General features: G+C 39.4%; 1 protein-coding gene across 1 annotated transcript in view; it reads right to left on the reverse strand.

The window, feature by feature from the left end:
- LOC137502984 (uncharacterized) overlaps window positions 1-24491 on the reverse strand; it is a 196676-nt gene that overhangs the window by 47730 nt on the left and 124455 nt on the right. Inside the window, exons 3-6 of the mRNA XM_068230277.1 lie at window positions 11464-11631; window positions 11113-11225; window positions 6497-6573; window positions 370-548 (exon numbers count right to left, since the gene is read on the reverse strand). Coding sequence (XP_068086378.1) covers window positions 370-548; window positions 6497-6573; window positions 11113-11225; window positions 11464-11631 — 537 coding nt within the window. The remainder of the gene's footprint in view (window positions 1-369; window positions 549-6496; window positions 6574-11112; window positions 11226-11463; window positions 11632-24491) is intronic.

Raw genomic sequence — 24491 nt, forward strand, 5'->3', positions numbered from 1 at the left:
AAGAATGAAGGAGCTTGTAAAACCATACCAAACAGTCACATAAGCTGAATATAATGGTTGTTTCTGCAACAACAAAGGAACTGACACAATGCAATTCCACCAGAAGAACATTCTGATGTCGGAGTTACAGAAAATTGCATGTTCTGTCTGCGTGGCCTGGTGGCAAGACTTGGAACTAATAATTGTTGTGACATAATTCGTGAGCGCAATGCTTAGTTAACATATCTATGAAATCTCAGACTTCTACAATCGTTACAGCCTGTGCTGTGCTGCGCTGAACACCATCAGTTTAATTTTGGACACCCGATAGCTATACATAACTTGATTTTTCTCTAGATAAAAAATAATGAGAGGGAACTGAATACTTACGATTGGCGACGATGGATCCTGACACTACATGGTGATCACTTCCAAGAAATCCATTGGACCGAGAAAGAGTATGTTCTAACCGCTGACGAACTGCATCCTTAGTGATGGGGTCTGGTGCATTACGGATACCCTCCTTGAAGACCCAGGCTATGTAGTAATACACCACTACACTACCAGGCCTGAAAAATATAACAAAGACAGATAAGTATGTATCATAGTATAGAAGAACGCCTTATTTATCAGTAGGGCTCGGATGTTTAGGAAAAGTGATATTTTTTCTTTGTCTCTATTTTCTTGCCTGATTGGATTTTGGTGTGATTCAGGTGATAATCGTCACAATTAAGTGATTTTTATTTGTCATATAAATGCATATTTTGGTTATTTGACCTATTATTGTAGAAACGTCATATTTCTGTCATATTTCAGCGGTCTGACGACAGCTGTAGCTGTGCAAAATCGTCTTCAACTTGTCAAATGCGAACTAGTGTTCACAAAACTGCTTCTCGGTATTATATCTGCAGTTAATACAAGTGGAATACCGTTTGTATAGAATGAAGGTCATAGACTTCACTGCACCTTTTACATGATTTAAGTATGCAACAATAACCTTGCGACATAGAAAGGAGCTTCTCTTCTTACAAGAATGTGTTAAGTGATAATCGGACGTCTTTTGCGCCTGATGATTGAAAGATGAATCCTGTCATACACTTCAATTCCACCCACGGAGAAGAATGGAAAAGGTATGGCAGTTTGCACTATAGGCTGTGTCGCCCTACCATAATGTATTGAAAGACATCTACTTAATTCGTTTTGTGGTGCTAAATTTAACTTTAACGCATTTAATGATACGTATTAATGAAATCTGGGCTTGAACGTTCCAAAATATTAAAAAAATAGATTGATTTCTTGTTTTCTCATATTTCAAACCACCACTATAAGGTGCAAACATGTTTTGACTTTTAAAATGTTGTGTGATCTGATTAGCTTAGTACCAGTAATTTATAGGTATGTATTCACAAATGTTCGATAAGTGAATCAAGGACAATAGACTGTGAATAACTGCTAAAGATGTATATTCAGAAAATTAATATGAAAGTAAGAATAAAGAATTAAGTTAACAAATATATGTCAAAGGAATTGCCCTTTCGATTTATAATTTATTAAAAAATGTCCATATTTAGATTAATGATTTTCCGGTCTATTTTTTAATTTTTATGTCATATTTCTGCAGTTTTCAGATCATATTTCATCACTTCTGAGGTCATATTTGCTTGCTTATTTGGGCTATTTTTAGATCTTAAACATCCGAGCCCTATTTATCAGTAATGATTGAAAGAATCTTACATCTGAGCAAAATATGAACATGATTAATTTTGAATAATTCTTCATAAAGTATGGCATTATGTCTCTAGCACATATGTTTAACAACTGTGTCAAGTTTTCTTTTAAGATAATCATAGTCTTAATATAAAACAATAGACATTGGTTTTAATGGACTCATGTGCAACCACAACATATTTCATCAATACTTCAAGTATTATATTAGGTGTTGGTGTTTTCAAGTTATATTTAATGTTCTTTTCCATTTATAATTTAAGGCTGCAGATGACTCAATACAAGGGTCAAAACTAGTCCCGATATAATAAATACTGGTAATATTAACGTATTATGCAGTATCGAATACGTGAACCTTCTTATCCTTGTTGATAGCGATAAATCTTCAATACGGACCAAAACGAAATTAATTTCATATGATATGTAATTTGTTGTTTGCTACCCCCTCATAGTCTTCTACCTCCATGAATTTTCTTTGACCTTCGTACTCTCTCATCTTTTAATGAGTGACGACTGCTTGTATACCAAAAACTATGTTTGGGGCATACAGTTTTCTGGTATATGGTTTTCGGTTTTTCGTGCTCTTTTTACATGTACCGTTGTACTTTGTGTAAAGCGTGTTTGAAATCAATTGCTTTGAAAGCAGTGAACAGATTTATCAGAATCATATAGGCCTGAGCCTGATATCTTTGATGATTTCATCAATGCTCTAGACGAAGATGGAAATAAACATTGTGAAGAAGATGATGTGACAGAATATATATTTTCCCTTTCTGCTTTAGATGAACTTATTTTGACATTGGGAGAAGAATTAATGAGATCCTGGGTAAGACAAGGATGGGAAATCTCATCAACATGCAGAGGCATCCATCCGCCTTTCTTTCCTTTTTTTTTTTTTCTTTTGCTAGTGGCTTTACGTGGCACCAACACAGATAGGTCTTATGGCGATGATGGGATAGGAAAGTGTTGTAACCAAAGATGAAGTTTACAAAACACAACTTTTATTGCTTCACTTTATGATATTTACACAAATAATTGAAATTTATTTTGAAGCAAAAAGGAATATTGAATCTTGAGAAAAGTCTGTCTTTATACAATATGTACAGGTTTGCAGTCTTTATATACACTTCTATCTTGAAAAGATAGTCTTCGTGAATTGACACTTTGATAGTCGAGAACTATCTGGCACACTAACATAAATGTTTATGAGAGTCCTTGTTTGTTGAAGTGCCTGAATTCCTAAAAAGCAAGTTCAATTGATTTAAGAAATTCCACCTAGCGAAACTAAGGGAGCTTGCATAAGTTAGGGAATGAAAATGGCTTGTAAAAGAATTACGGAACATAGGCAGCGGAAACAGGTAAGGGAGCGGTGACCAGAGGTGAAACCTCGTACTGCCAGAAATTCAGTCCACCTGGTCGAAGCACATTTTCAAGAGGAGTAGCCTCCGTGCTCGACGTAGGGTGTATTCTGGAGCTGGACACCGGGCAAGTGGGCGAGTGAGCAGGCAGGGAGCTCCTATTTATAGTACACTCGATGGTCAGGCACGCGCACTGAGGGCTGCGCGTCGAAGCTAGCAGAATGATACACAGGCGCGCGTGCAGCTGGCTGGTGGAGCGAGAAGGAAGCGCCGGACATACAACAGAAAGGCCTAGGAGTTGGAAGGAAGCGGCTGTGGCCTTAATTTAGCATCTGCCTGGTGTGAAAATGGGAAACCATGGAAAACCATCTTCAGGGCTGCTGACAGTGGGATTCAAACCCACTATCTCCCGGATGCAAGCTCACAGCCGTGCGTCCCTAACCGCACGGCCAACTCATCCGGTCATCCGCCTTTCTATTGCGTAAAATAAACTGGTATTTATGATATCCAGTCAACCAACAGCAGATGTGGAATACGTAATGACTATCCAAAATGTCTAAAATCACTATTATTTACGATGAACAACAGATATTCGCATTCTAAACTCATATGTTGGGGTAGTGCCCAAATTTTGTAAAGAAAAACCATAAAGTAGTACCAAGAAACCGAAAGGTAGAAATTCTTTTTAAAATGTGACCTTTTAATTTAATTTTATTTCATTACTAGCGATTACAGAGCTGTTCTAATTTGCAAATACTCATTTACGTATTGTTGCCTGTCTTCTCAATCTCTGTTTAATGTTCTTATGAATTTCATCCATGACTATGACGAATAGTATGGGGGATAGTACACTTCCCTGTCGGAGATCAGTTTCAACTTTAAACCATTTTGTTTTTCCTATACTAATCTTCACACTACTAACACAATTTTTTTTACATACAGTAGCTTTTATCATTTGCACTTCCACTCAGTTAACTTTTTTTCCCCTTAATGTGTCCCAGCATATCAGGTGAAATTAGACCACATAGATCAACAATAGACTTGATGATTACAGTGTGAACAATAATGGAAAAACATCTGGAAAGGAACAAGGAAATCATCTTCGTATTTTTGGATTTGGAAAAAGCTTATGATACAGTTAAGAGGCTGTGTACAAGTGGGGAGTGGAGACTCTAAAACATTTTATACAAAGAAAGGTCTCAAGCAAGGAAGTGCACTGTCACCATTATTGTTTATTGTATTGATGGATGAAATCATAAACTGTGTACAACAGAGTATCAGTAGTGATGACGTGAATGCTTTGGCATTTGCAGATGATGTGGTGATTTGGGGAAAGGGAGAAAAGGAAGTACAAAAGAGACCGGACGTTTGGAATGAAAATCTGAAAGAGTTTAGAATGGTAATTAGTAAAAAGAAATCTGTAGTCATGCACTGTGGAAAAGAGAAAAAGAGAAGCCAAATGAACACAGATGGAGAACGGTTAGAGAATGTAGAACAGTTTACATATCTGGGTAGTATTATTAATGGAAGTAATGAAATCAACCCTGAAATTAACAGATTAAGTAAAGGTACTAACATTTCATCATCGAGTCAGAGAGCTTTTATGATATGACAAAGTACCCAAGAGAATGAAATTAACATTATATAAATAGTATTTCATATAAATTGTAACATGCGGACTAGAAATGCTGGTAACTAATAAGAGACAAGATAGTAAGATCCAAGCAGTAGAAATGAAATTTTTAAGAATATCGGTTAAAAAGACAAGAAGAGATAGAATTCAAAATATTAAAATCAGAGAAGAGCTAAATACAGAACTGTTAGTACAGAGCATACAGAAAGCAAGACTTGAGATGGTTCAGACATGTAAAAAGAATGGGAAAGGAATGGGTAGCAAGAAGGGAATTGGAGAGAGAAGTTAAGGGAAAGAGACCAGTTGGAAGACCGAGAAGAAGGTGGATGGATCAGATTTGGAAGGACATTAGAGAAGCTGAATTGGATGTGGCAGGAAAAGTGGTGAGACGGAAAGGAGTGGAGGAGGCTTGTTAACCACACCCGGGCGACTGGAGTGGTACACTGATGGTGATGATGATTTATCGAAAATAATCCATTTCACAGATTTCATGAGATTTTAAAAACTAATTGTAAGTTTGAATGTGTCAAATTAGTGTTTTTTTTTAGGTTTGTTTTTTGTGGTATTCAGTGCCCCGGTGTATGATTAGTGTCCCTGAAATTTAGGTGTACGGTTCCAGGGTTAATCATATACCAATATATTTTATCAAATGTAATGGGTGAAGAAGTCCTATAAAATGGATGAACATGTAGCAAAAAAATATGATATTTGTAAATATTAATAATGTTAATAATAATAAAAAGTTCAAATACTTTGGTGAAATCATACAAGAGAATGCTGCTGTAGATAATCGTATCTCAAAAATGGAGGGAGCTTACAGACTGATTGAAAACATCTACAACAAGGAATGTATAGAATGCCAAAATAAGGCATTAAAACACTGTAGTAAAAAAACAGAGTGTCTGTATGCCAGCGAATGCCTCTTGATAAATTACAAATTGGAGAAGCTGGAAAAGCCTAGAAAGAAGAATACTACTGAAAATCTCGGGCCCAGTCCAGGCTGAAACCGACTGGAAACTTCGGAACAACAATGAAGTCTACAAAAATGTGGAGAAAATTTCAGAGACCATGAAAAAGAGAAGATTTATAATTTCTCAGACACATGTACAGAATGGGCAAAACCAGACTAACAAAAAATTTATTCGACTACCTGTGGAACAAGAAGACAACAACGGCATGGATTAAGTTTGTAATGATCTAGAGAAGTCCAACATCCAGGAAGTTCAGATGTTACAGGAAAACATTTCGGAACATGATTCAAAATTTGGAAGGATTTCAAGTCGAAAGAACTGCAAAGACGGGAAGAGCCTGGACGGATGAACAGAAGAAACATCATAGCGCCCATATGAAGGAGTTCTGGAGGAAGAAGAAACCTTAGACAAAGAAAATATGAAATTGTAGCTTGATCAATGGTCGATCAGTGCTCAATTCACAAATAATAATATAAAAAAGTAATAAGTTTAAGATTTTAAGAACCAGAATTACTTCCTTTTGAGGTTATTGTAGTGTCAATACAAAGCAGTGAATGTGAGATTTATAAACTGCAAAGCATTGTTATGTATAGTATTACAGTATGTTCCAAAAACTTACTGCCCTAGTCATACTGTTTGACCAGTGTTAAGTATAGAAATAAAATAATGTGGCTAATTTCATGATTTATCCACTGTGGAAAGAAAAACTTCTGAAGATGTTGAGGTTTACAGAATGTCAAGTTGATTTTTCAGGAATCTACTGTACTAATGAAATCTGAAGGGTGAATTGTAAGGATAATTAGCCCTCTCTGCTGGAACATCATACTTACGCAAATTTGTAGACTTTCAGGTTTATATCAGAAGCACCAAACTGCCGCGTTTGCAGGTCGAACAGGGACGTCATCAACTGTAAAAGATAATAATAAACACACTCAGATATTTTAAGTTCGTAAACCAATCTGGTAAATCTTTGCAAAGACAGATGCTAGATTAGACTGAGCACCCGGTTACTGTGATAACATTAAAAAATGAGTTCAAATCTTTATTAAATTTAATGGTACAAGTTTGCTGTATACAGAGTGTTGGAAACTTGTCATCGAACAGACGGGATCAGAATATAAAGCTAGGGATTTGAACTCATTATCTAACTCACAACTTTCATCCAACAGTCAAGAGAGGGAATGTAAGGAAATTAAGTTTTGCAACCATAGTTTATCAGGTAGGAATTTTTACAGTCGTTCAGCTTGATCTCAGTTCGATAATTGATAATGTGAGAGAAGGAAGTATTGTAATCTGTGAAAAAATTCATCATTAGATTTCTTGATGGGTCTTGACCTTTCATGACCCGTAGATACCAGCTGGTGGAAAGAATGATCACCATGAGAATGCAGGACAGTAGGGTAGGAAACCTTCCTGCAGTGTTCACACAGAGCGAGGTACATGATACTGTTGGTGGTGATCTGTCCATCAGATGGCGACATTAAGCCTCGGTATTATTCGACAGGAGTAGGCTTGTGCTGTCACCAGGTTTCACCCCTTCCCTACCTCACTTTCATCATCATCCCACACCCAAATGCAGAGCTCGTCCATGGGCATGAAATAGAACTTCACCAGTCAAGCCAAACATGTCCTTGGACAATCCTGCCACTAAAAGCCATATGATAAATAAATTTAAAAATTAGAAAAAAAAAAAAAAAAACAAAAAAAAAAAAAGGATTTTTCAGTATAAGTGAGTGATTAAATTGGTGGCTAAATTTCTGGAAAACAGAACTCAGAGAATCAGAATAGGTGAATCATTACATGATCCAGTAATGATTAACGGGGAGGTGGGGGGTCCTCACAAGGCGGTATAACTGGGCCCTTGTATTTTCTTATATACATAGTTTGGTTGGAAACAAAGTGAATCAGGTTTATGAGCATTAGAGAATTGGTCATACAGATAGAAAATCTGAAAAAAAAAAAAAAAATCAATATCTTCCACCATCGTCATTTTATCAAATGCTGAAGTAAGCCAATCAGATCACTTCTCGGGCGAATTCAAATGCTTTCTATGAGGCTGTGCTGCTAAATCTGTATGTGGCTTGTGTTGCAATGTGAGTCCAAAACCACTGTATGCATACCAGATCGCCACTAACGAACATTTCCGTAATCGCTTAGCAGCTACCAATGCTGAGAAACCTGGATCAAAGACAAAACAAACCATGGGCTCCATCCGGTGTCACTGTAGCATACTTACTATGGCATGACCCTGTCAGCTCTGAGATCTGTGTTCAAATTCCTCTCTTGGTGAAATTTTTTCTTTGATTGGTGCTCTCAAGTCGGTGTTATGAGGGGAAATCAAATATAAACAGGATTTTTTTAAAAAATTAAATTCATTTATTGAAAAACACAAGGCAATTACAATTTATTTTTCCACATAGTTTCCTGTTTTGGAAATGCATTTGTCCCAGTGTATGGGCAGCTTTTTGATGCCCTCATCGTAAAAAGAATAGGGTTGTGTCATCAGCCAGTTGCGCATGAAGTCTTCAACACTCTCGTCATCTTCAAATCGTTTCCCTCCTAGAGATTCTTTAAGTGGTCCAAACAAATGGAAATCACAGGACAATAAGTCTGGGCTGTGAGGAGGATGATCAAGTGTAGACCAATACATTTCCTGTAGCTTGGAGACAGTTAGAGCTGTTGTAGAATCGGTTGATCTCGTCTTTTGCAGCGATATGCAACCCTCGCCTTGTTCAACAGTTCGCTGTAGTAAGCAGCATTCTTTGTGTGTCACTCATGCAAGAAATCAATCAGCAATAATGTCTTTAGCTGCACAAATGTTTTCGTCTGTAATGCTGGTCCGAGGACAGTGGTCGTGTTGCTGATTTTCCACACATTCTCGTCCTTCCTCGAACTTTTTATGCCAAGCAAACACACGCATCCTTGACAATGTTTGATCACCAAACTGTTCAGTCAATCTCTGGCAAATTTCCACCGCTGTAAGTTCTTCATGAGCAAGAAATTTTATAATTATGCATTGCGCAGTGGACGGGTGCACCTGTTGCTTCGACATCATGAGCGTTACTGACGAAACGGCAGGAAATATCTAATAGCACGCTTTCCCCACTCCTAAAAGTCCTGCCTAAGCATATCAGAAGCGCAGGGCCAGTCCTACCAGCTGTTGATGTTCAGGAAGAAAAGTCCCGTTTATATTTGATCGACTTTCGTAAGTCACGTGTACACTTAGCAACATTGCCTCCTGTGCCCATTTCTAATCATCTGCTAAGCACTCTGATTGGTTAACTTCAACAGCTGATAAAATGACTACGGCATGATATACGATATAAGCAAAGAATTACAAGTTGTCCATTTCATGACCGTATCGATGTTTAATCAAGAAGTAAGTATAAATAACCACCTAATCGATACTTTATTAATGCCTCAGGCAAAATTGAATAAAATTAAAACTTACAGGACATGTTTCGACCACTTAGTGGTCCTCTTCAGCTGTATAAATAAGTGGTCGAAACATGTCCTGTAAGTTTTAATTTTATTCAATTTTGCCTGAGGCATTAATAAAGTATCGATTAGGTGGTTATTTATATTTACTTCTTGATAAGCAAAGAACTCGAATTGCAGATAAGGCATTTTGCTGTATGGATTAATAAGTAAGATACAGGATTATGGCAGAGTGCAAAGAGACCTTGAAAAAGTTGTAGATGGGCAGCAGACCACAGTATGATGGTAAATAAGATGAAAAGCCAGCTTGTAAATTTCACTAAGAGGAAAAGCACTTGGAGTTTTAATTACTGTGTTGATGGGGCGATAGTAAGGGATCACTGTAAGTACTTACGTGTTGATACAGGGTGATTTCTTCCACCGTGTACAAACTCTAGGGACTGATCACGGAGAGGATACGGAAAAAAAATGGTCTAATGAACATATGTCCGGAAATGCATAGTGTCCATGCTAGCGACCATGTATTCATTCAAACTTTGTTACAGAGACTGCAGGCCAATATGCACTGTACCATGCCGCCACAGTTACAGTATGCGTGGTTTCCTCCTAGAGGGTGGTACTTTTCCTCATACGTCATGCCCTAGCGCCCTCTCCTGCCAAAGTCATTGGTACCGCTGTGTCCGAGTAATTTCTTGTGTTGACCTACCGGGTAGTGGATGTGTTACAGCGTTGCACACAGTGGTTCCGTATTCAACTCAAGAGCATGCCGACAGGGTATTTACTTACGGCAAGGCAAATGGCAACAGGCAGCACGGTTGTATCGGGAGACCATCTAATATATTAATTTCATGTTAACAATTTTGATAAGGACAAAGTCCTAATTTTTAAGATTGTATTGAATTGAATAGGTGGATGAATAATAAAACATATAAGTGTTATTTAATACAAATACTTTCAATACGGACCCAAAAATGAATTTTATCACATGTAAGACCTATCCCTGCCGACAACAACTACAACACTCAATGTTTGCAACAGTGTTTCACTGTTTGTCTGAGACAGTGTCGTTTAAGGAAGCAGGAAATCATGAAGGATGTACCCGCCCTGTTCGGACACCAGATGTGGAGGAAAATGTGATTAATACTGTGGAAGGCGACCGCCATGTCAGTACCAGGCAGTTGGCCCACCCATACAGGGTAAGCTAGACGACCGTGTGGAACATTCTCCATGACAATTGTTACTACCCTTATCACTTACAGCATGTGCAGGGCTTACTAGCAACAGACTTTCCACATCAGGAGCAGTTTTGCCACTGGTTTATTCACCAGGCGACCACGATTCTGGGATTTTTGGCATCCATCCTATTCACAGATGAGGCCACCTTTACGCGGAGTGATATCTTCAACTTTCATAACAGTCATCTGTGGGATTGTATGCAGAACCCCAATGGTTTAGTGCCAGCAAATTATCAGCAGCAGTTCAGCTGGAATATGTGGGCCGGGATAATTGGGGTCTAATCAAGATATTTGAGTTACAGACTTTGTCTAAAATGACACTGTAATACTTGTCCGATTGGATTCTGGATGAAAATTGTTTGGTTTTGGACTTCTGAAGAAACTGCTTTAAACTTTTTTTTTTTTTACAGTTTCCTTTATGTTATACCAACATAGATAGATCTTGTGGCAATGATGGGATAGGTAATTGCTAGGAGTGGGAAAGAGGCAACCATGGCTTTAATTAAAGTACAGCCCCAGCACTTGCCTGGTGTAAAAATGGGAAACCATGGAAAACCATCTTCAGGACAGCCTACAATGGGGTTCAAACCCACTATCTCCTGAACTTAAACATGACCCAAACCACACAGTCACTTTCTTGGCTATTTTGGTATCTTTTAGGGCATAAGAGCATGCACATTTACAGAGATTTTAGGTCATAGAAATCAGAGCCCTACTTATGAAAAACCTGGATTTATTTACGAGGAGGACAAGTGATCCGAGCGTTTACTCACCTCTTCTTCCAACTGTCGAGCCAAGGTCTGGAATTGAGGGGAATTGGGATCAAGCAATTCAGACATGAACTCCTTGTTGTCCAGAACAAGATGGCCTTCCAACACTCGAGGAACTACAACACAAAAGTGAATGTAAAATTATTGGTTGGCAGACATTTAATGTATAGGGGCCAAATGGCCATGCATAAATTCATGCAATGCAAAGTGCAGTTAATTTTAGACAAAACCTTTCATTTAACACATGTTGTTTTAAACAAATACAAAAAATGAAGAGAGATAAACTAGGAACTAAATTAAAGTGGGGACAATATACCTTGTTTATTACACTGATAAGAAACAGTCTGTACTTACCATACAATGCAGACATATCCGTTGTAGGGGGTTGGCCGGGAGATTCAGGAGATGGTGGTGGTGGTGTAAACGAAGAAGACTCTGGTTGGCTCTCGGTAGTTCCACTTCCAAATTGTCTGGCAGCATCTGAGCCAATGATGGGCTCCTCTTGGGCAAGAATAACTCCAGCTGCAGGCAATCAGAAGAAAAAGAAAACACTGTATTGTTTGCAATGATTTAGCATTTCTCAGTTTTAGGTCAATTTAGCACATTTTACACGTCTTTGTCTGATCTAAGAAGATTGAAAAAAGTAAAGCTAGCCCACAAATAGGCATTTGTAGACCTGGAGAAATTATTTTGTTTGGTCCAAGCTTCTCTGAGATTCTAAAGGTGATTGACATCACCATCATCATTCTTCTTCTTCTTCTTCCCTTCTTGGTTTGAATGGGTCTACTTTCAACCACGCTTGTTCAACTATTGGACTTTGATCTCTGCCCAGTATTCTCGCATTTTCTGTTGGTGTAACTCCTTTCTTTCATATGTCCAAACAGTACCTTTCTTTCAGGGTTTTTCCTGAAATCGCTGGACTTATTTCAGGGTATGTCGTACAGACCGTCTATCTTGAAGATCTGATATTCCCAGTTTTACAATGTCCTTTTCCGTTTCTGTCAGCTAAGTGGTACGAATCTTCCTAATGCATGTCTCAGTTTTAGGTCAATTTAGCACATTTTAGACGTATATTTTATAGTTTGATATACTTACAGGGAAGATAGAATCATCACATTCCTACTGACAGTCACTATCAATTTGGGGAGATTTCATTAAAATGTAGGCCTCCCATTTCTAGATCGCTAAAAGTCGAGTTCGATTTATATACCATATATGAATGTAGAATAGATAGAAGTACAGAAGTGTGTGCAGCGTTTATAATTACAGACCTCCATTTTGAGATTAACTGTTGTTAAACGGTAAGTCATATCGACAAATGGATTGTGCCAACAGATGCCATTTTTAGTAGTCTAAACGGATGGTCCTATGACATTTTGTTGTATCTTTTCTATTTATATGTTAGGTTGAGTTAAAAACTTTTAAGAGCGTGAAATTTGTGTACAGTTTTCATACATTCCTTCCTTTTTCACATACTTATGTTACAGCCAGAATCATAAAATTTGGCTTGCATGTGGCCACTGGTCGTGTCGAATGTGATGATTCTATCTTTCCTATAAGTATATCAAACTATAAAATATATGTGTAAAATGTGCTAAATTGACCTAAAACCGAGACATACAGCTCTATCTAACGCAAACAGATCGAGATACGACTGAAAGTCATAGAACCAAAGTTGAAGATCTCTCCAATTTGAGCCGCGATTGTGCTATCCGACTTACCGTTTAGCCACCAATTACTTCGAAATGGTCTGCAACGTCATTAAAATTGCCTCCATATTTTGATATCTTCCGGGGGTAAAAAGTTACATTTGAACATCCTGGACTGTTTCCGTTGGTTACAGGTTAAAAGCTATCATTTTGCCAAATTTTTTTCTATTTTCTACCTCATCCAATAGATTGTGTCCGCCATCTTGATTTAGTGGGGGTGTAAAAATTGGACTTTCAGGAAACGTGTAAGTCCGTGAAAACTATAGGTCATTGCTCTGGAAAAATATATTCTACAGGGTAAAGGTTACAGAAGTAAGAAAATAACAACTGCAAGTTTAGGTTTTTATTAAGTCCATAAACAGAAAACATTACCAAAGTGGAAATACTGTCCAGTCGTAATGTTAAACTAATTGCGATAGTGATGGCATTACATAAAATCAGCTTCATGGTCCGTATCGCACTTCAATAGATTCACAATAGGGAACATGCATGATCCGGGGTTTTAATTAAAAATATGCTAATCTGATTCAAAATTGCATGCAGAATTCAAAAATGTGATCAGAATGTACAAATAATAACTCCAAACATGATAAAAATCTACGAAAATGTCACGTCACGCAAGTACGCGATCTCATTGGCCTGACGTCATCGTACAGGTTGGCTGAATTAGCAGACGAAATACACATAGTGTGCTGTGAGAAGCAGGATACACTTCGCGTATTTCTACTTTACGTTAGTGTCTAGTATGGTTAAATTCGAGGTCTATACATTGGATAATAATCTGAGTGGTATATTTTAGACTTAAAATGAATCCTGCGCAGACAGTGAGGCAGAAAACTTATAAATGGTGTAGAGTTCCGATGTGCAATAGCACATCGCATACCATAAACAAATTGTTTATAAACGTTCCAAAGACGCTAAAACTAGGGAGAAATGGATTTTATTTAAATGCTTCAATTACATCTTGGAATATGAAAGTAACAAACAGTGCATTAAATAATGCTGATTATTAAAGTATTCTCCAAACCTAACCTATGTTTTGGGTGATCCATATCAAGATAATAAATCAAAGGGGTTATGAACCATTTGACAGCTCTAATTCTACCAATATATCTTGGCATAGGACAGTTGTGTATGTCTTTATTGAAGAGCTTAATTGGTAAATAAATTTAGGCTATATCTAAATACTATATAATGTAACAAAGAATAGGCGTGTACATCATGAAAGGAAACAACGTGAATTTAACAAATGTATAACTCTACACAAAACCAATGCTTGTCTGTTGGGGCCTTATAAGTTAACAATGCTCAATTATAATAATTATCATAATATTAATGAAATAAATAACATAATTGCACACAGGTGAAAATAGTGATGTAGGTGTTTAAAATATTATCCAACTTAGCCTAAGTTTTAGGTTATACAAGCCAAGTCATAAACCGAAGGGTAAAAATACCGTGCGAGTTGGCCGTGCGGTTAGGAGCGCGCAGCTGTGAGCTCGCATCCGGGAGATAGTGGATTTTGAACCCCACTGCCGGCAGCCCTGAAGATGGTTTTCCGTAGTTTCCCATTTTCACACCAGGCAAATGCTGAGGCTGTACCTAAGGCCACGGCCGCTTTGTTCCCATTCCTAGGCCTTTCCTGTCCCATCGCCATAAGACCTATATGTGACGGTGTGACGTAAAGCAAAAAAAAAAAAAAAAAGTAAAAGTCACAGCACCCAAAGACATTCCTGTATTGAGCGACTAAAATGTCAACAGGACACTTTTCTTTCCTGATATGCTCAGCTTGTTAAAAGCCAAATGTAATTAATGTTATTGGCTTCACGCCCCGCTAACTACTTCTACAATTTTCGGAGACGCCGATGTGCAGGAATTTAGTCCTGCAGGAGTTACTTTACGTGCCAGTAAATCTACCGACACGAGGCTGACGTATTTGAGCACCTTCAACTACCACCGGACTGAACCAGGATCGAACCTGCCAAGTTGGGGTCAGAAGGCCAGCAGCTCAACAGTCTGAACCACTCAGCCCGACTTGTGAAAACTAGATGAAGTCATATTTATCTTTATCATGTTTAACTTTTTCCCTCCACAAAGATATTTAATTCTCTTTCATGGGCCCTGGAAGACGGTAGGCCAGTTGTCCCAACCATAAATATATATTTTTTTGGGAATGATAGATTATAGCCCTATAGTACTATGATCTTTCTTTCTTTCCTTCTTTCTTTCTTTCTTTCTTTCTTTCTTTCTTTCTTTCTTTCTTAATCAGTTTATCCTTCAGGGTTGGTTTTCTCTCGGACTCAGCGAGGGATTTCACCTCTACCACTTCAAGGGCAGTGTCCTGGAACGTGAGACTTTGAGTATGGTGATGCAACTGGTGAGGAGGGCCATTACCTCGCCCAGGCGGCCTCACCTGTTATGCTCAACAGGGGCCTTGTTGGAGGATGGGAGGATCGGAAGGGATAGACAAGGAAGAGGGAAGGAAACGGCCGTGGCCTTAGGTGCCTGGAGGAGAAGTAGGAAAATACGAAAAACCACTTCGAGGATGGCTGAGGTGGGATTCGAAACCCTTCTACTCAGTTGACCTCCCGAGGCTGAATAGACCCCGTTCCAGCCCTCGTACTATTTGTTTTCAACTTTCATGGCAGAGCCGGGTATCGAAACCGGGCCTCCGGGAGTGGCACACATTAACCACTACACCACAGAAGCGGACTAGTACTATAATACAACCTATATGTTTATGTTAGTGCTGAAATCCGATTTCTTACTTTACTAATGCTGAAAGCCCGAAAATGTAATGTTATTCTTTAATAGGGGAATCAGTCTAGAAGGAAATGTTGAAAGTGATGTGATACCTATCCAGGTTCGTTGTTATCCTAATACTATGGGTTACAGTACATTGCACGTATATAAAAGACGCCACTTACAAACTTGCTTGTTATCCGCGAATTTCTGCGGCCACAAAAGTCACTATTTTTCAAGATAGATTGTCTGATTGTGCTGTTATGAACCTTTCTTCTGTCATTTTGAAGTTATTCGCGATCATGAATAATAAACAATCGGCTTTTAGCAACGGCTGATGCACAACGGCTGGTAGAGCTCCATGCGGTACTGGATCGTGACGTCACAGCGCGCCGCTTACGTCAGAGGCCGTTTCACTCGCCTTGCGGAAAGGCACTATTAAATATTTTTTTAATGGTAGAAAACAAGGCAACATACCACAATGTAATACGTTTACGTACTATTTCATTGGTGTACTTTTCAAAAAAAATATTTTTGAAAATGATGCATGTTCCCAATTAAGTATTTATTTATTTTCCACCTAGTCGATGCAATGATTGCTTAAGGCAATTTTTAATGGTGAAAAGTGGTACATGTTTCGTATATTATCAACATCTTCAGCCACATAACACTGTTTAGATGAAAAATATATAAATTGAAAAAGTAATGCTTTAGAGGAAGTGTCCTTAAAACTTTAAGCATTAATTTGTCAATTTATATATTTTTCATCTAAACAGTGTTATGTGGCTGAAGATGTTGATAATATACGAAACATGTACCACTTGACCATTAAAAATTGCCTTAAGCAATCATTGTATCGACTAGGTGGAAAATAAATAAATACTTAATTGTGAATCTAGTGATGGCGTTGTCGTTGTGATAGTTTTTGGAGCCGCTAAGGTGTTGGAATTTTGTACCGCCCGAGTTCTTTTACATGCCAGTAAATTTATCAATACGAGGCTGACGTATTTGAGTACCTTCAAATACCATCAGACTTGGCAGAGCTGGGATCTTTTGAAACCATCTTCTACGGATAAAAGCATAACATAATTTAAAACCCGTGTCCGCAATTTCTTTGAGTTCGGTTATAGCTACCGTACATGTTTGTAGTAACAAATTATGTCACTTGAGAGCAGTTTTCGTTATATACCTTTCACGAATTGAGGACGCAAAGCAGAGAAATGAAAGAATATATTGTTTATGATTGTAGCAGTGGCGGCTGGTGGTATCTAAAGCTGGGTGTTGCATCAAAATTTTCAATGTCACATTTTTATAGTTTACAGAAATAACAAGAAACTCTATTATTGTTAAGTAATGAACTACATGTCCGCCTCTGTGGTGTAGTGGTTAGCGTGATTAGCTGCCACCCCCCGGAGGTCCAGGTTCGATTCCCGGCTCTGCCACAAAAATTTGAAAAGTGGTACGAGGGCTGGAACGGGGTCCACTCAGCCTCGGGAGGTCAACTGAATAGAGGTGGGTTCGATTCCCACCTCAGCCATCCTGGAAGTGGTTTTCCGTGGTTTCTCACTTCTCCTCCAGGCAAATGCCGGGATGGTACCTAACTTAAGGCCACGGCCGCTTCCTTCCCTCTTCCTTGCCTGTCCCATCCAATCTTCCCATCCCTCCACAAGGCCCCTGTTCAGCATAGCAGGTGTGGCCGCCTGGGCGAGGTACTGGTCATTCTCCCCTGTTGTATCCCCCGACCCAAAGTCTGAAGCTCCAGGACACTGCCCCTGAGGCGGTAGAGGTAGGATCCCTTGCTAAGTCCGAGGGAAAAGCCGACCCTGGAGGATAAACAGATTAAGAAGAAGAAGAAGAATGAACTACATTCTTATTAAAACTGACATATATTTGGCAATTAAAATACAGGAAATAAGAGTCATTCTTACCTCACCTGTTTTGAAAATTTAGCCTTTGTTTTTCAGTGATGCAAAATGTTGGTAATATTGTGGGTGGTTTGGGATGGTGTATTCTAATGGCGTGGAAAAGAAATTACCGTTGCAAAAATATAGAAAGCAGGAATGCAGTCATCCCCGCAGAGTGGTACAATCTAACGGGGACAGTTGGCATTGTTTCTCAATAGGGAGTTTGCTGGTCATGTGCAACACCCAAGGACCGATACTGGCGAGCGTGCTACCTGATGCTACGTACATCCTTACTGAAACTACATTGAGCCGCGCTGTCCGCTTGAGAGTTCCCCATGGAAAGCAAACCCCCTGAATTTGATTTGAAGCTGGCAGCGTTTATTGGTCCATTACGAAGCATTTGCACATTGAACAACCAAAGATGGTTGATTTTAAGAGATTCTGGAATGTTAGGTTTATTAAAACTAAAAAAGAAAACAGAAGAAAGGACAACAAATAAAGTGTAACAATACCACGCGCCACCCCTTGATGTAGTGCTGTACCGTACCAGGCACGAAAAAGGATAGAGAATATTTATATTTTTTGTATCGTTTTTTTGTGCCGGGAGTGTCCGAGGTGCAGATCTTTCTATCTGACGCCCAATACATTCGGTATTAGGCGTAAAGGGAACTACTGAGAATATAGATGTGATTTTAAAATTTACAAAGATTTCCGTAAAGTGGCGACTACCAAAAGATGGATTCTGGATTTCTGTAAGCCAAATCTGTTCCAGAAATTAATTTAAAAACCTATGTATTCTGCCACGTGCTCCTACCATTAAACCCAGTACCATCACCTCTCCAAAACAATACTTTCTCCGTAAATTTATTTATTTATTGCCCGGCTGAGTGGCTTAGACAGTTGAGGCGCTGGCCTTCTGATCAAAACTTTGCAGGTTTGATCCTGACTCAGTCCGGTGGTATTTGAAGGTGCTCAAATACGACGGCCTTGTGTTGGAACGTTTTCTGGCACGTGAAAGAACTCCTGCGGGACTAAATTCTGCCACCTCGGCGTCTCCGAAAACCATAAAAGTAGTTAGTGGGACGTTAAGCCAATAACATTATATTGTTATTATTTATTTATCGTATGGCTTTTAGTGCCGGGAGTGTCCAAGGACATGTTCGGCTCATCTGGTGAAGGTCTTTCTATTTGAAATCCATAGGCAACCTGGGCGTCTGGATGTTTGGGAATGATGATGATAAGGTAGGGAGAAGGTGAGAACCGGTGTCGGCATGTAGTCTACTCCTGTCGAGTAGCACCAAGGGATCTGCTCAAAGCTTAACGTCTCCATCCGACGGACAAATCGCCATCAACAGTGTCATATGCCCTCACTTCACTTGAACACTGAGGAGAGGTTTGTAATTTAATCCAGGCTTTTGACACGCGATCTAGTGATTAGAAATTGTACACCACCACTTCCCCTACTCTACCGGCCAACATTCTAATGGTGATTCCCCCCCCCCCTGTAGAATTCGATTGTAGGTGTGTAGATGTACCTTTCTCCAATGTTAACCTCCTCCCGCTGGCCGATGTAATGCTTCATTCTGACTCTGGGGTCGATTATATAACCTTATGTATCGTTCAGTAGCGACGCTAAGAAGCTCGGGGCACTCCTCCCCACTGCAATAAATGAAAATGGACGCCTCGTTTCCTGATACGGAAAGTTACAAGTTTATTTCGTAGTACAGTGTTGTATATTATTACAATGAACAACAACGACGCAACGATGATAATAATAATAATAATAATAATAATAATAATAATAATAATAATAATAATAATAATAATAATAATAATAATAATAATAATAAACTGTAAGACGCTTTTTAAGGCACCGATTCTCTTATTCGTTTCTTTTAGCTCAACTTTTGTTCAGACTTTGAAACAAAAAACGTCTGCGGCTCTCGCAGCAGTACTGTTCCCGATAGTGAAAATGAGAAAGGCATTTGCAGAACTGCCAACCCCGCTGTCTACACGCATTGATAGACCAAGACAGCACACAGACGCTCTGACATAATAAGTGGGTTGAAGCTGACAATGTTCTTTTTATCACTTACTTCGGTTTCGGATATGAACTCGGGAATTGAATGTTGAGATGAGAGTCACATAGTAGTCTATAGGTTTCCGTTGAAATGGGTGAAACTAGCTAGTAGTGGAGTGTATGGGCAGAATAAAAATGGAAAACATGCATCGCCTACGCTTTAAAAAATAGTTGATATAACATTGGAGCTTTCAGTCTTATTGTGCTATCAAATGTATATATAGTTATGTATACAGATGAAAAGGGATGAAGAACGACAGATAGCTTACTAACATCAATTTCCCACCAGGCGAGGTGGCCGTGCGGTTAGGAGCGCGCAGCTCTGAGTTCGCACTCGGGAGATAGTGGGTTCGAACCCCACTGCCGGCAGCCCTGAAGATGGTTTTCCGTGGTTTCCCATTTTCACACCAGGCAAATGCTGGGGCTGTACCTTAATTAAGGCCAAGGCCGCTCCCTTCCCATTCCTAGGCCTTTCCTGTTCCATCGTCGCCATAAGACCTATCTGTGTCGGTGCGACGTAAAGCAAGCAAGCAAAAAAAAAAAAAACCCACATCAATTTCCCGAGCAAGTGGCAATTGCCATTCGCGGCTAGGCTCTTTCGGAAATCGAAATGAAGACCAGTGTCCTGGTCACTCGACTAAAAAGCTTCCACTTTGACCCGCAAAAAGTGCTTATGAACCGACCAGGAATCGAAACCGGGCTTCAGCGGTAAAACAGCAGTGACTAACCGCTTCACTAACGTATTCCACTAGGAAGAAAAACAGAACAATCGAGAACCAAATTTCAGATAAAAAGCGTAAGTGGAAAGATATTTTTATCCGTATTATTGAATCGATTATTTCAGAAAGCAGTCAATGCCAAAAAATGAGTCAATGGCAGAATATGTTACTAAGAGAGCATACGCACATTTTGGTACTGAAACCAGTCAAGAAACGTCCTCCTATAATGGTCAAGTATTACGTTGAATTTCGTTGGTTTAGTTCAGAAAAGCTGATTTATATTGTCATTGCTGTGTTTCTGGAAAGGGCTGCCTGGGCGAGGCGGTAAAGGCGTGGGTTCGAATCCCTGCCAGGAAGTCGTAAAATTTAAGAAACGAGATTTCCACTTCCGGAGGTGCATATGGCCCTGAGGTTCACTCAGCCTACACCAAAAATGAGTACCAGGTTAATTCCTCGGGACAAAGGCGGCCGGGCGTAGAGCTAACCACTCTACCCCATCACGTGCCGAGGTTAACAATGGTGGAAGCCTTTACCTTCCACTCCTCCAAGGGCCTTCATTGCCTGTACGGAGGTGACTTTGCTTTGCTTTTTGTGTTTCTGGAATCGCATGCTCGTAGTTTTGTGAACAACTGATTGAAAAAATGTTTCTTTTGTTTAGTGCAGTGTTTTTATAATCGCAGTGATATATCTGAAAGTTCAGAAGACGAACCTGTATCTATAATAATAATAATAATAATAATAATAATAATAATAATAATAATAATAATAATAATAGCTTTACGTTCCATTAACTACTTTTACGGTTTTCGGAGACGCCGAGGTGGCGGAATTTTGTCCCGCAAGAGTTCTTTTACGTGCCAGTAAATCTGCCGACACGAGGCTGACATATTTGAGCACCTTCAAATATCACCGGACTGAGCCACGATCGAACCTGCCAAGTTGGGGTCAGAAGGCCAGCGCCTCGACCGTCTGAGCCACTCAGCCCGGCGAACCTGTATCTCACACGCGTAATATTATTCGAAATGCAACGGTAAAATGAGAAGGTTACATTTCTTACTCAGACAAAGAAGTTCCTGGTCTGAGCCCTACATTATTCTTTGTTATTGCTTGTTTTAGGTGCCCATCAATATCGAGAAGATACGTGACGTAGGCTAATTGCCTTAAAACGTTACCTGATGGGATATGAACACTTTTATGACAGCATTTACCAATGGCCTACTATAGAGACAGAATGTGCTGTGGAGTTTGTTTATGAGGTTTTATTACCTTCTGTCATGTTGAGCAGGCATTGCTGATTTCATCCTTTTAATAATTATATTTGTATCAGCAATGCAGTCTAAGGTAAGGTACGGATTATTCTGCCCGAAGGCAGGTCCGAACCTCCGCAGAGGTGTTCCTGAGCCGGAGTTTACGTGCGGTAGGGTGGCCAGTTCCTTTCCGCTCCTCCATTCCCTTACCCCCCACCAACCCAACTCCTGACCACGCCAATGTTGCTTAACTTCGGAGATCTCACGGGATCCGGTGTTTCAGCACGGCTACGGCCGTTGGCAATGCAGTCTAAATCTATTAAAATATATTCTATTTCCACAAATATGGGTTTTATGACGAAATCCTTTCAAAATTCAAGAATTATCCCATAAAAATATGTCTGCAACACTCGTTTATTTCAGAAACCAGTTAAGTGGAAAATTTTTCGGATTTTTTTTACAGCAAAGTTAATAAGCACAAATATTTTTTCTTAGATATAAAGTATTAAAAGATATAATACTTTCAAGCTAAAATATTAAAAACCCGGCCATAACATTCTGTCTGATGCTAGACAGATTTTTTTTTTTCATTTTCCCAAAAATAACGGACTTGGCGCTTGACTGGTTTCTGAAATAATCGATTCAATTGATGTGATTCGAACATTAGCTGTCTGTTCCTTACCGCTCCGTGGGGTTTGCGGGGTCCTTATCGCTGCCACTGTTATTATTCATTCCAGTAGAAAAACCCATGCTACAAACTAATCAATACACAATTATTGATATAAAGTTTTAGGTTATACAGAAGAAGAACTGTTCATTAACAGTAAGCCCACCTGGTAGCCATGAACATTAAAGCGTCAAGTCTGGCGTCGTGGTTAGCCAGTTCGAGTCCCATTAGAATGTTGGGTGGTCGGCAGGGAAGGAGAGCTTGTACAGTAGTATACAATTTGTAATCCCTAGATTCCGCGACAAAAGCCTGGATTCAATTCCTAACCTCTCCAGTTGTGTCTTGATTGTGAACAAGAGATTGGTGTTGACGTGAGATACATAAAACACATACAATTTTCAAAACAGTCTCATATGTAATTTTTGTTCTAGTAGTATTAACATTAACTGGTACATTGGGATGTATTAGATAACCTAACCATATTTAAAAAATATTTTTCTTATTGAAATTGTTTAATAATTTAGTTTGAGGTAATTTTACCATTTAGAATATTATCTTTTTTGTTGTTTAACATTAGAGGGGTAGTTGTTTATGGTGGATTAGTGAGAGTTTTATTATTAATAGGTTATTATTATTTCTTCTTGTTTTGTTAGTGGCTTTACGTCGCACCGACGCAGATAGGTCTTATGGCGACGATGGGATAGGAAAGGCCTAGGAGTTGGAAGAAAGCGGCCGTGGTCTTAATTAAGGTACAGCCCCAGCATTTGCCTGGTGTGAAAATAGGAAACCAGGGAAAACCATATTCAGGGCTGCCGACAGTGGGATTCGAACCCACTATCTCCCGGATGCAAGCTCACAGCCGCGCGCCTCTAACCGTACGGCCAACTCGCGCGGTATTATTATTATTATTATTATTATTATTATTATTATTATTATTATTATTATTATTATTATGCCAATGAAAGAAGGCATTAGCCTTTAGAATATTGATTTTTTTTCAAAATAATACATAAGAAGTGAAATAGTCAGTTTATTTGGAAACAAGTGGGTTTTTTTTTTACATGCTTTTAACTTTTTTGTGTATTACCCAGTATTCCAATTGTGTGTACCAGAACTTGGTGTACCAACTGAGGGTTAATATTTCTGCTTCAGAAGACTGTAGGTGCCTCTAGTGATGCATACTGCTGCCACAATCCACCTAGATAAGCAGCGTGACATATATAAAATGATATATTCTTGCTCATTATCTTCTCGCTTAAGCGCCTCTACTTTATGTCTGGCCGCAATCTCGACTCTACTGTGTGTCAAACCCAAATCATCCCCTTCAGGTACCCACTTGTTCGCAATCAGGACGATACCACCTCTCCGCTGCTGATGGTGATTCATCTGTCGGATTGGGACTGGCATTCAGTGCCATATAATTACTCTTTGCCCTCACATTTCATTCCGGCTTGGCGCTGTTGTTAATCTCAGGTCAGCACTAAACCAAGTTCACATGATCTAAGATTAGAATTTCTGGAGTTCGATGAAAAGTGAACCGTAGTTAACAGTCCGGCTCCAGCTTGCTGATCTCTGGTCGTGAATTTTAACCATAACTGGTTAATTTCGCTGGCATGGGGACTGGATTTATGTGTCATCTTCAGCATCATTTCATCCTCATCACGACGCGCAGGTCAATTCAAGAGAACTGCAACTTATCCTCGGACACTCCCGGCACTAAACGCCATACGCCATTTCATTTCATAGTCAACAAGTTTTATGCAAGCAGACGCCAAGCACTATGTCATGGCCCCAAAAATACAGGTTTAACAAAACCTCCTTTCCTACATAAAATGAAGCAGTGTCAAGGTACCGTGGAAGAAGCTGTAACCTGTATGAACCTGGGCGAGAGGTCAGGCCATAGGTTATATCTCATCTCTACGGAGAAACGTAATTTAAACCTATTACCACCGACCACTACTGACCTTGCAGGGAAATTAGAACTTTCTCGCAACGAACTGGTAAAATCGGGACCAGAAGGATCGCCATAACATGGCACTACCCACCCCCTCCTCAGTCCTTCCACCACCATTCGTCTTTCATCATTTTGCCCCAATCCAGGTTTCTTCTTGCACTCCTCTTTACTGAATCAATCCACCTTGTTCTAGGTGTCGCTCTCACTCTCTTTCCCTCGAACTTCAATTCCATCATCCAGTAGCGGCGATTAAGGGGCGCACAGGGGAGCAGTCGCCTCCCCCCCCCCCCCCCACCACTTTCTAGAGAAAATATTACACTTTTATTTCATTTTGGCCGTCTGAAACTAGAAATTATAGGA

This window comes from Anabrus simplex, chromosome 14 (assembly GCF_040414725.1).
Source record: "Anabrus simplex isolate iqAnaSimp1 chromosome 14, ASM4041472v1, whole genome shotgun sequence".
NCBI lineage: Eukaryota > Metazoa > Arthropoda > Insecta > Orthoptera > Tettigoniidae > Anabrus > Anabrus simplex.